Consider the following 13,240-nt stretch of genomic DNA (forward strand, 5'->3'; position numbering starts at 1 on the left):
TAATTTTTGATAGTTTGCTTAATATGTGTCTTGGCATGTTTCTCTTTGGGTTTATCCTGTATGGTACTCTCTCCTGTATGGATTTGATTGACTATTTCCTTTCCCATGTTGGGGAAGTTTTTGACTATAATCTCTTCAAATATTTTCTTAGACCTTTTCTTTTTGTCTTCTTTTTCTGGGACCCCTATAATTCGAATGTTGGTGTGTTTAATATTGTCCCAGAGATCTCTGAGACTGTCCTCAATTCTTTTCATTTTCTTTTCTTTATTTTGCTTCCTGACAGTTGATTCCACCATTTTATCTTCCAGGTCACTTATCCGTTCTTATGACTCAGTTATTCTGCTATTGATTCCTTCTAGAGTATTTTTAATATCAGTAATTGTGTTGTTCATCACTGTTTGTGTGCTCTTTGGTTCTTCTAGGTCCTTGTTAAATATTTCTTGTATTTTCTCCATTCTGTTTCCAAGATTTTGGATTATGTTTACTATAATTACTCTGAGTTCTTTTTCAGGTCCGTTGCCTATTTCATCTTCATTTATGTGGGCTTATAGGTTTTTACCTTTCTCCTTCATCTGTAACATAATTTTTTGTCATTTCTTTTTTTTTTTGCTGGGTGGTGCTGTATTCCTGGTTGTATGGCCTGAGATGTCCAGCACTGGATTTTACAGACAGTTGGATAGAGCTGGGTCTTGGTGCTGAGATGAGGACCTCCAGAAGTTCTCACTCCTACTGATATTCCCTGGGGTTTGACGTTCTCTGTTAGTCCAGCGATTTGGTCTTAGAGCTCCCACCACAGGAGGTCAGGCCCGGCCTCTGGCCTTGGAACCAAGATCCTGCAAGTTTCGTGACATGGTAAAAAAAGAAAGAAAGAAAGAAAGAAAGATAAAAAGGAGCAGTACAATATCAAAGTTAAAAACCAATATAAAATTAGAAAGATAAAAAATATATTAGGAAAAATAAAAGTTTAATTGAAACAACTGCAACAAGGTAAAATAAAACCACAACAGGAAAAAGAAAAAAAAAAAAAGGTGGTGGTGGGGAATGAGCCAAAAGTAGAGAACAATAACAAAGTATAAAGAATAAAATAAAATTAGAAAAATAAAAGATTTATTAGGAAAAATGAAAATATAAGAGAATCAACAAGGTAAAACAGAATCCCAATCTAAAAGAAGAAAAAAGAAAAAAAAAAACAGCCTTGGCTCTGGGAGTGGAGTTTAGGCAGTGGTGGAACTAAGGCAGGGGCAGAGTTTAGGGTGGGGTGGGACTTAGGCAGGTGGGAGCATGATGTTTGTGTGTGGCCCGGGGCCTAGGCTCAGGACCACATAGCCAGAAAAGGCCCTGGGGGCGGGGTTTAGGCTGGACGATGTTCAAGCATGCGGCGGGGCCTCTGCTTAGGACCTGCATGGAAGGGAAGAGGCAGCACGTAGCAAGGAGGGCCTCTGGAGTGTGGAGTTCCGGAGTTTGGAGGAAGGGCCCTGAGTGAGGGTGTATGGGTGGTGTTTAGGCCCAGCACATTGAAGGGGGTCTCAGAGGGGTCTCCGATTGTAGAGGTAGAGCCCTGGGTGGGGGTGTAGGAACAGGGCTTGAGCTCTGCGGGTAAGGCGGGAGACTCCAAGGGCAGAGGAGTAGGCCAGGGAGCCCAACAAGCTCCCCAGCCTAAGTGGACAGGGAAAGCACTGGCCACATTCCCTTCCATTCCTTTGCGCCCCTCCCCCACTGTCACCTCCAGGGTCTCCCCTGTAGCCACTGGACCCCTAACCATGAGTGGGTGCCCCTAGGTGTAGGAACTCCTCCCCTCCCCCAGCCACCCCTCAGGGGTGCCGGTCCTAGATGTCGGGCCTTTACTTTTGCTCCCCCTTCCCTCCCTCCCTCTCCCTCAGATCCGTATGGCTGGAGGATACCTAGGTGGGCAGAGGATCAGGCCCAGGATCTCAGCAGGCTCCTGGGGGCCCAAGTGGGCAGGAGAAACCTGGCCACACTCCTTGTTCATCCTTTGCCCTCCCAGTGGTTCCCCAATTTCCCCCTTCGAGCATAGGATCCCTTCCCCTCCTGCAGCCAACCCTCAGGGACGCCAGTCCCCTCTGACCTCCACTTCTTCTACCCCTACACTCCCCCCACACCCTACCTGGTTGCTGGGGGTTCCTCCTGTCCACTTAGGTGTTCATGGTCCCTTACCAGTGCCCAGTAGGTGCCTTAGTTGTGAGGAGATGCGAATCCCGCATCCTCCTAGTATGCCATCTTGACTCCACCCCCGTATCATACGGTTTTTATTCTTCAATTTGTTGATGTGGTGTATCACATCGATTGATTTGCAGATATTGAAATTGATCAATTGATAGTGATCATGGTGTATGATCCTTTTAATGTATTGTTGGATTCGGATTGCTAGTATTTTGTTGAGGATTTTTTCAAGCATGGTATCTGATGTATGTTTTCACTTGGAGCTGATTAGAAATTGTTATTTGGGTCATATGCTGGAGATGATGTTATTCCTTAAATGTTTGACCCAGGTAAGCAGATTCAAGTCTGATAATCCTAGATATTCAAATTCTGTTGTCAGACAGAAACCAAGCTCTGTTCTCTCCCATAGGATTAGAAGATGTGTTGTTCCTGAATTCCTTTGAAGACTTTCAGCAAATTACATGACACTGTGAAGGGCAGTTGTCCTGGAATAGGTGGGCTTTCTGTAATGGAAAAAAGAGAAAAATAAAGTAGGTAAATAGGGACTAGAGTGTCAGGCCACTCCTCATGGATATAGAGGTGGTTTGGAGAGCACTAACAGGCAGTAAGGGATATTGACAGCATAAGCAGGATTAAATTTAAAAAACAAGTAGGTTAAAAACTCAGTTATGTGTGGTGATCCTAATACAAGGTAGCTTCTTGGATATGTTTTGGAGCTGTCCTGAGACTTTCTGTATCCTGCTGATATTTGTGCATCTGTAAAATGGCCCCTTTACTTTTACCATATTTGCAAAGTCATAGGTCTGAGAAGAGAGGTAAGAATGTAAAAAGATGTGCCAATCATAGGCTTACCTCTTGGGACTGTTGAACTTCAGAGTAAATTGTGGTGGAGTCATTGTTTTTCACAGGTTTTGGGATTTCCATTTCCTGTAAAACACAATCATACCAATTCGGCTCACATAAAGAGAAATGTACTCATTCACAGATACAGTAAGTCCCCTACTTATGAGACTTCAAGTTGTGATATTTCAAAGATGTGAACGTGTGTTCACATGTCCAATCATGTAAGTTAGTTCACGTGTCTGGTGTACATTGTCATGTCAAGTGGTTGTGTACTTGACAACAAAGTAAGTGCACAAGCTTTTGTGTACTTACTTTGTGTAGCTTACTAATGAAGACCTGATAGAATTGGAGGCTCAAAGAAAGAAGAGAGACAAGAGGAAGAAGAAGTAATTGAAGAACTGAAGAGATTCACGATACAGGAAATGGAAAGGGGATTTTCTTTATTTGAAGAGGCACTGTTAGTTTTTGAGGCACAGGACGCAAATATAGAACAGTACATGAAGGTTGCCGCAGCCGTTCAGAATGCAATCCAGTGCTACCGTGTCATTTATGGTGAGAAAAAAAAGCTACTACCCAGACATCACAGGATCATTTTTTCAAGAGAATAGGTAAAATTGAATGCAGCAAGGAACCAGAACCTGTGACATCAACATCAGGCATGGGTGAAATTGCAGCTTGCCCTCCACCTCCTATTGCAGGAGATCCTTCAGCTCTGCCATCTCCCATGTCCTCTTCCTCTGCCAGTCAGTAACTCTTCTTGCCTGTTCACTCGATACCAGCCCCTGTAAGCCAGCTCTTGTACCGTATTACTGTACTTTTCAAGGTATTGTACTGTAAGATTAAAAATGTTTTCTTTATTTTTTTTGTTTTTTTGTTTTTTATGTATTATTTTTGTGAAAAGTATTATAAACCTATTACAGTACAGTACAGTACTATATAGCTGATTGTGTTAGTTGGGTATCTAGGTTACTTTTGTTGGACTTAAGAACAAATTGGACTTACGAGCATGCTTTTGGAATGGAACTCATTTGTATGTAAGGGACTTACTGTATATTCTTGGGAAAAGCAGTGTGACAAATGAGGGATAATGTCAAAGTTCTTTAGGAGGAAGGCTAGGGAGTGTCTAGCAAGAGAAGCTGGAAACAAAGCACCACTAGCTCTTAAACCTGTGAAGGATTAGTCACCTTTCCTGAGGCCCAAACAGAAGCACAACACTCCAGCAAACCGGTGGTCTCAAGAACCAGAGAGAGAGAGAAGGGTGACCTTGTTGGCAGTGGTGTGAAGGAAAGAAAACATTCTTGTCCTGCATCCAACTCTACTCTCCTTCCTCTATTTTTAGGAACTAACCTACACACCAGATGGTTATTGTATTACATCTTTTGTCTCAGATCTTTACTACCTATAACTGGAGTTATTGCCTGCTTCATTTTACCCCTGTGATTCTATTTGCCTGGTCATCATGTCACTGGGGTTCTCCTCAAGCATGGGGAACTGGTAGAGCAGGAATATCTTGGCTTAAGAATGGCTCTGCCTGGAATAAAAAGTGTGGCAGTAACAGAAGTCCCCCATCCTCATAGTTTTTGGCATTTTAAATTAACTAAGGCATATTTGGGGTGTTATCAAAACCTCTGAAACTCTCCAAAGTACCATGTTTTGCTAAGCAAAAGTTAACAAACTTGCCGGAGAGTTTCTTTGTTTGTTGAGAGTAATTCATCTTGTCTTCAAGAGGAAATTGGAAAGGCAGTTGAAATATCTGAAGTGAGAGCACTTCTTATTGTTGGCTAGCTTCAGAGTCTACTTTGCAAATACCTGTGAGGGGCTTTGTGAAGGGAGATTTGCTTGTGGAATCCAAGATTTCTAGCCAGACCATTGTTTCCATCAACTGAAGAATGCTGGCTCTCTTGGGTTATTTTTCAGAAGACATGGAAAATGGCCTCCCAGGATGTGTAGTGTTATTTAGAAATGTACCACCTGCAGGTGCTTTATTTTGCGGTTGATGGGGAATTACTGATGCATGGTGAGGAGTTCCTGATGCCTGACCAAGGCCATCCTGTTATGTTGCTAGAGGGCAGGGGACGATTGAGGACTGCTCATGCGGTTAGTGTCCTCTACTGTTGAGGGATTGCAAATTCTTGCCCCTCTTCCCTCTTGAGAGACTCTTCTGAGCTCCCCTATTTCCCCTACATCCAGGATGAGAAAGCCCCTGATACAGAATCATGCCTTCTGGGGGCTCTCAAGCTTAAATGAACTCTGATCCATCCAGCAAGTATTTACTGAGCATCATGCTAAGACATAGGGGAAGAGAGAGGAAGACATAATTTTCACTTCCAGGCAGCTTGTAATTAAGCTGAAGGGACAAGACTCACTGATGCATTAAGCAGTTAGATTAAGCAATGTAAAGCAGGGTATGAGTCAACATTCTACTGAGGTGTGAGCATTGAGGTCTAGAAAGGTCCCGCACATAACTCTGCAGTTCTTGTCGCTGCCTTTGCTTCTCCTCAATGGTGTATGTCATTTGAATTTAGAAAAGTTTGGTGACAATGTCATGTATAATGACTGTAAAAATAATGACCATGAAGGAGTATAAACCTGAAAGTACTCACCCTCTTTGAATGGGTGACCTGAGCATACACAGTGCTCCCTGGAGAGAAGGAAGCATACTCTACGTTCCTCACAGTCTCTGCTGTTAACACAGGAAGGCACAGTCAGTAGCTGAAGGACTCTGGTCTGCTCTCCCAGGACCTTGTCTACCCCAGGCCATTCTCTGACCCCAGAGAGGCAATTGTTCAAAGCATGGCCCTTCCTTAGGGTTCATTCATTTTTGACAGTCTTTGGAGTTCTGGGTTGAACCAGAACATTCTCAGTCATGTGATCTATTTCTGACCTCATCTCCTCAGGGGCACATGGTCTTGAGCTATCCTAAAGCCTCAGAGTCTCCCTCTGGCTTCACAGGAAGGGAAGCTTCTGGGACCAAATAACACTGCCTACACAGGAGCTAGAGAACCTCACTGGTGAGCATAATGGAGCCAGATTATTTCACATATATAATACTATTAAACTTTTCAGAGCTCCTTAGAGTGGGTTTGATTATATTAGAGATGAGGAACTGGAGGCTCAGAAAGTTTTACAGACTTGGTGCAAACTCACACAGGAAATGATCAGACAAGAATTTGAATGCATGCCTTCTGACTCCAAACCTCATGCCAGGTCCTCCGTGCATGAATTCATGTATCTCTCACCCATGAAATAAGACTCAATGCCAGTCTGAGTCCAGAGCCTGTGTTTCTGTCTCTATATCATACTTTCTTTTCTGACTGTGTCTACTCAATGCCCAAACCCTGGCTGAAGAGAGTGATGGGGTCAGGCAGTTTGTCTTTGGGCATTTGATGCTGTAATCCTGTCTTTATCCTGCACCTCCTGTTGCTAATGGACAGGTCATGAGTCCTTTCACTGGCGCTTAGTCTCTCCATTGGCAGAGTGGGGAATGACCCTAATCCTACCCCAAAAAATTGCATGAGTGACCGGTTTGCATGCTTGTAAGGAACCCTGTAAGTCACACAGGGGACAAACTTGCACAGTTCCAGGTGTTATCCCCTTGCACCATCTGGTCCATCTGAGTAGTGACATTCTGACTCCCTCCTCTCTCATTATACAGCCCTCTGACTGCCCTCCTTTCCTTTTCACTTGGTTCTTCCCATCTGTTTTATGATTGGGAGTTAAGAGTCTGGAAGCTCACCAGGACACTGGGTTTGCTGAGTAGAGAATTGAAAGAAACCTGAAAAATAAAATTAATTGAAATCTGTGACTATAGTGAGAGAAGCCTTCCACCCCCTACCCCTAGATGTGTCTCTCTAGAGAGTGTGGTGGAAGGGGACCCGAAAGGGTCCTGCATTTTCCAGTAAGACACTTTTCTAGGAGATTAGCACATGTGTATTCACAACCCAGGTGTTGTCCCAGTGGACCAGCTGAGCCAGGGTTTGCATGCTCCCTCCCTTTATCTGTCTTCTACAAGACAGAGTCTTTTGGAGGCCCCAAATGCTAAGTCTCTGGAACCTTGGAGAAGAAACAGTAAGTAGGAAGAAAGGAAACCTATTTTTTTCCTCCAAACAAATAATAACACGATGATGACCACGACTATACATATTGAAGAAACTGCCACTACAATCCACATGGTATCCAGGTGTTCATTTTTTTCATTAGTAACACCTAAAAAGAAAAAAAAAGAAGTTGCACTTGAGACACATCGAGTGAGGCCCAGAGTGGTTTTTTAGAGCCTCTACTGCATCTCTTCTAGACCATCTTTGGGAGTTGGGTGGGTTCATCTATACCCAGAGGCTCTGGGGGTATGAGCAGGCTTTCTGGGAGTGGGAGTCCCATTTAGGCAGACAGGGCATGGTGGAACCTGGTAGAGCCAGTGGGAGGAAGCAATCCTGCCTTCCCAAGGACTTTGCTCTTGGGATCTGAGTAGGCTGGAGAAAGGGTTGGTGGAGGGGGAGGGAGGAAGGAGAGACCTCTGAGGGAGTGAGAGGCATGGAGCCCCAGGGGATGTCTGTCCCTTCCCAGTGTCACTTGGCTGTCTCCTACTGGGTTGCTGTTTTAGGAATCATAAAGGGCACAAGAGACACCCCACACCTCACAGCCACTCAAGGCTCTCAGAGAGACCTGAGACATACTTACTTTTGCAGAGACTCTGGACAGAGACAGAGAAGGATGAATTGCTGACAGCATTCTCAGCTACGCAGGTGTAGGTCTCTTCATTGAAACTCTTGGGGTCCCAGGTGATAGTAAGGTTTGCTTCACTTTGAAGTGTGTTTCCTGAGACCTGCCACCTGAATAAGATGTTATCATTTGGATTCTCCACAGAGCAGGTCAGGAGGATCTCACAGGTCCTATTATTAGACCATTTGGTGTGAGGGACAACTTGTAAGTTCCTCAGTCGTCCTGTGTGCAGAGAAGAGGCCTGGATTAAGGACAAATGTCTTGGCTCAGCCCTCTGTGAAAAATATCTCTCACCTCGATGTTTCTGTATGCCACCTGACACAGCTGTGTACTCTGTAAATAAGTCTGCATGTACTGCCTAATTGATGACATCAAGATATGGGGTGACCAAATGATAAGGGACATCAGTATGAGACAGAGTAGGCAGTGGGAGAGAGGGAAGGGAAAGACTGGGGTTGTCGCCAACTAGTCAGGTGATTTTAAGCTGATCACTTTAATTTTTGGAGCTCCAGTTTCTTCCTGGGGGTCCTTCTAACACTTGTTCACTGCCCCTTATGTAAAGATAATTTGGAGACTAAACTAAGGGCCAGCCCTACCTCAGCCAGGTCCAAAACCAGAAGACCAGGCACACTTCTCCATTGTCAGAATTCCCTAGATGGGATGGAAGATAAAAGCTTAACACTCTTGGAGAACTGTATTTCCCACATCTGTGGGAATATTGGTTCTCACTGGAGCTGATGCTGGCTCAAATGATGACAAAGAGACCTTGATGTAGAGTGTCACCAAGTCAGAAAGGGAAATGTTGAGAATTAAAGAATTAGGAAAGGAAGAAGTGAAGAAACAGAGAGAAAGCAAGAAATTCTGGGGAAGAAAGAAGTGCAATATATTTGGGACTACATATGTTGCAGAAATATCCGAGAGCAGAGACCAGAAAATATCACCTCTAAGGTGTCAGTGGCTGTGAATCAATGGGGACATGAAAGCAGTACAGAAAAGCCCTCTGACCTAGACTCCGCCCAAGGGTTGAAATAAAGGTGACCCAATAGAAACAGAATGACTCCAACTGTCTGATTAGAAGAGATTAAGTAATGCTTTAAGCTTAGCTAACTGAGTAGGGGTGGTGGAACATACCTTGCTGGAACAGAATTTTCATGTCATGGCAAGAATGTTGGATTTAGAGTTAGGAAGACCTAGGTTAGAATCACGGCTTTGTCATTTACTGGCTACATGGACAAATTATAGTCTCTTCATGCCTAAGTTTCCTCATCTATAAAACTGGGCAATAATACTTATTTCTTGGGTAATTATGAGAATTACATGAGACAGCATGTAGCACAGAAATGGCAAATATTTGGCATGAATATTACATCTCCTTCAGCCAATGTCTGTTGCTGACCTCAAAAACCTATCTTGATATCTTTCTCCATTTGATGAATATATAACTACTGATTTGACATTTCTACCTGGATATAATGTGTATCTCCAACTCAACATGTTCAAAAAGACTCCTGTTTTTCTCTCCAAAACCTTCTCAATCTGCAACTTTCCCCATCTTAGTTGACAACAACTGCATCCTTCCAGTCAACCAAGCCAAAAGCCCTGGAGTCATCCCTGACTCATCTTTTCCTCTCATACTCCCACATCACAAAATCCTGGTGGCTTTACCTCTAAAATATATCCAGAATCCAACCACTTCTCACTACCTCCACTGCTACGACTCTGGTCCAAGCCAGTATTACCTCTTGCTTAGATAGTTGCAATGGCTTCCTAATTGGTTCAGTGGCTTCCACACTTGTCCAAAGAGATCCTTTAAATAAGTAAGTTAAATTATATTACTTCTCTGCAAAACCCTCCAATTGTTGTCCGTTCCCCCAAAAATGAAGCCAAAGTCCTTGTGATGGCTCTTATAGCCTTAGAAGATATGGCCCCCTACTTCCTTACTGACCTCATTTCCTACTGCTCTCTCTTACTCTGCTCCTTGATGTTTGACCTTCTTTATATTCCTTGAGCTGCCAGACACAGGGAGTGCTTGTGTGGGATGGCTCTTCATCCAGATATCTGCATGGCTCACTCTTTTACCTCCAACATGTCCTGGCTCTAATGTCATCTTCTCAATGAGGCCTATTATGATCACTCCATTTAAAATTGACCACTGCTTTCTGGCACTTCTGATGCTCCTTATTCTATTCTAATCTCTCTTTCTCCATAGCACTCACAGCTTACTGTGTCATTTGTTTATATATTATGTGTACTGTTTATTATTGCTCCCATATTCCCTACTCAGAATGTCAGTTCCATGAGAGCAGGGACCTTTGTTTTGTTCACTGATGTATTTCAAGGGCCTAAAACAGTGTCTCGTATATTATCCCTGATTAACAAATATTGTTGACTCAGTGAATAAACAACATGACTCTGATATCTTTCTTAACACTGAACCCTAGAAAGTTACTCCCAATTAATTGATATTGGCCCATAAGATCAAATCTTTGCCATCCCTAGCCTAGTACATACAGAACAATTGGCCAGTGTTTTTTAAAAGAAAACCTATATAATTTATATCTTAAAATACCTTTGCACAATTGTAAAACATGTTGGTGTAGCTTACACATCTCTCTGTGTATGTGCTTTTGAAGGAGAGGCACTCCAAAAGGCCCTGAGAAGCCATTGGCATTCAGCCTCAGGAGTGTGGCTGTTGCAGAAGAAGTTGTGCTTGGTCTTCTAAATAGTGGCAGAAGAAACTTGTCTCAACAAGTGTAATGGAGCCTAGTACAGGGTCTAGAAGTCACAAGATTTAGGTTCTAATCTTAGCTCTGTCACTAACTGCTGTGCAATGCCATTGAATAGTTTTGTTGCTGGACCTCAGTCTAGCTCCAAATGCCATGCTTTTTACCACTAAGCTATAGTGCACACTTGCAGTCACATAGACTTGAAATATGTACTATTTTTCAGTCCATACACAATTAAACCCCATGATTTGACTCACTGAAGATCCTCAGATCATAATCGGTAAACAGTGAAGAGGTCAGTGTGGTTATCTGGGCTCTGTAAAGTCCTGAGTCTGCCATCGTCAGGTTGCTGAGCTGCAAGGAATAGGACTCGGTGACATTCAATCGATTTTTCCGCTTTGGGTCAGTCACCCTGTTTAGTGCTTCATTTGGCTCTATGAAGATGGCAGATTTTCCCTCATGTAGCCAGGTGATGGACGTGATCTTCTCTTCCACAGGAAACTTCAGGGTAAGTGTTACAGACTCCCCCAGGACCCCATTCACAATCAATGGGGTTGAGCTGGTTTGTGAAACTGTGTTCCCTGTGAACACAGAAAGAAAACTGCTATAACTCTCCCTGCCCTCCCCCTGTTCCCCACACCCTTTCTCCATCCTCTGCCAGTCAGTTAGAGCTCTCTGATACTGAAGTCCAGAAATATGATGAAAAGGGAAAGGGTTAGGAGGAGTGTTGAAATGGGCAATCACAGAGGCTCCACCCCAGCAAAATGTCTGGCACTCTTGTTTAATGAGTAGTTGATCCAGATGATCCTGGCCAGTCTACCCTCCCACACTAGCTGGTCACTCCTGAGTCATGGCCACACTATCTGATCCCAGCTTCTGAGTTATCTGGGCATGAGATAGAGAGGGACAACTATATCAACTCTCTGGCACAGACTTCAAAACCCACAAGTCTTTGCTGATGAAATATAATCAAAGCTTGACATTTATTAAATACTTACTGTGTTCAGCATAGTAGGCTTGTGAGATTTAGAGGACTAGTAATAGGAATTTACAGTTCTTATACATTATTTCATTCGACGCTGACAACAATTCTGTGAGGCAGTAGGATGAATATTACCATCTCCATTTATAGAAAGGATCTGAGGCACAGAGAGGTTACCTAGTTTTCCCAGGGTTACCTAGCTAAGGAATAACAGAGTCAGGATTCAGACCCAACTCCTTTGACTCTAACTACTTTGTGCTCTTTCCATGATACCAGAAGATATCTTTTATTCTCCCAAAAGATTATTGTCTAGTAGTTGAGGAGATAAAAACTGATAAGCATAAAAATAATAGTTAACCTCAAAGTAACATACAATGACTATACTCTCATGAGCCTCTCTCAGAGCCATTAATGTTCAAGCAAAAAAGGTGAGATAGTCACAGTCATTCTTAAAGAAGATGTTTCTTTACCATCTTTTGCCAAATTCCTAGCATTTATCATACCATTTTTTTAGCCCTCTGTTTACTTGTTTGTCCAGCTGACCATGTCTTAATTATCTTTATATCTCAACACTGTGCCTAACACAAAGTAGGATATGGAAATGTTTGAGTGAATCAATGAATAGGTAACCATTACCACAACCTCAACCTTCTCAAGATCTCTTAATTCTCAGGAGAGGATCTGAGTAGGTGAGGAAATGTCTCAGGATCTTTGCACTCAGCTCCTGGGTGACCTCACACTTCCTCTCTTTTTCTCAAATTGTCACATGCATGCCCATCACATGAACACTGCCACCAATTCCCCCTCTTTACTACATCTTTCCCATCAGCACTTTAACATGCTGTTGTTTGTCATTTGACCATTCTTCCCTCTCAGAATCACATGGGCGAATATCACAAGCAAAATCTTGAGTGAAAAAAGAAAATACAGATACAAATAGAATACAGTGGCATGCTTACATTTATTTAAAGTTAAAAAACAGGCAAAACAAATCTATTACTTTAGAAGTCAGGATAGGGTTACCTTTGAGGAGGAGGGAGGGATAGCAAATAGGAGGGAGCATAGAGGGGGTTTTCTGGGCTGCTGATAATGTGCCATTCCTTAACCTGTGTCTGGATACACAGATTTATTCATTTTATGATTATTCCTTGAGCTGACACTTAGGATTTGTAATTTTCTCTTTGTATACTATATTTCAGTAAAAGAGGTTAAAACAACAAGAAAAAACAAAACAAAACAATTACAATGGCCTATGAGGGCTAGAATGATCTGGTCATTTTTCTCTTTTTAGCCTAATTTCCTATAACTCTCCCCCTTACTCCCTTTGCTCACACTATGCTGGCCTGGTTATTCCTTGAACAGGCCAGAGTCGTACACTTGTAATTCCTTCTGCCTAGAATGCTCTTCCCCCAGGTGTCCACGTGGCTCACTCTTTCGTCTCCATAAGGTATTTAATGCAAACATCCCCTCTCAAGGAGGCCTTCTGTGACCACGCTTTCCTCACCACAAGCCCTCACTCCTGTGTACTCATTGCCTTTGAATTTGTTTTTCTCTGTAATACTTACTTTCTACCATACTCTGTAATTTGCATATTTGTTTTTTTGTTCTTTTCCCCTTCTATAAGAATGTAAGCTCCATGAAAGCAAGGATTTTTTTCTGTCTTGTTCACGGTGCTGGACATTCTTGAACAGTGCTTGGCACAGAGTAGGCACCCAATGAATACTGCTGGGTGAATGAGCACAGCTCCATCCCTTGTTTTGCAGGTTCTCTGCCCAGGATGTTTAGGACC

The 13,240-nt window shown here is 42.9% G+C and overlaps 1 protein-coding gene across 1 annotated transcript in view; it reads right to left on the bottom strand.

Annotated features, from left to right (window-relative positions):
- Positions 1-2,630: 2,630 nt before the first annotated feature.
- The window catches only part of SLAMF6 (SLAM family member 6), a gene marked incomplete at its 3' end in the record, with an annotated part of 28,997 nt that continues 18,387 nt past the window's right edge, over positions 2,631-13,240 (bottom strand). Inside the window, exons 2-8 of the mRNA XM_079926925.1 lie at positions 10,727-11,050; positions 7,702-7,965; positions 7,114-7,230; positions 6,761-6,799; positions 5,628-5,707; positions 3,034-3,108; positions 2,631-2,684 (exon numbers count right to left, since the gene is read on the bottom strand). Of these exons, the coding sequence (XP_079783051.1) occupies positions 2,631-2,684; positions 3,034-3,108; positions 5,628-5,707; positions 6,761-6,799; positions 7,114-7,230; positions 7,702-7,965; positions 10,727-11,050 (953 nt within the window). The remainder of the gene's footprint in view (positions 2,685-3,033; positions 3,109-5,627; positions 5,708-6,760; positions 6,800-7,113; positions 7,231-7,701; positions 7,966-10,726; positions 11,051-13,240) is intronic.

The sequence above is a fragment of the Stenella coeruleoalba genome (assembly GCF_951394435.1).
Source record: "Stenella coeruleoalba genome assembly, chromosome: 1".
NCBI classification, from domain to species: domain Eukaryota; kingdom Metazoa; phylum Chordata; class Mammalia; order Artiodactyla; family Delphinidae; genus Stenella; species Stenella coeruleoalba.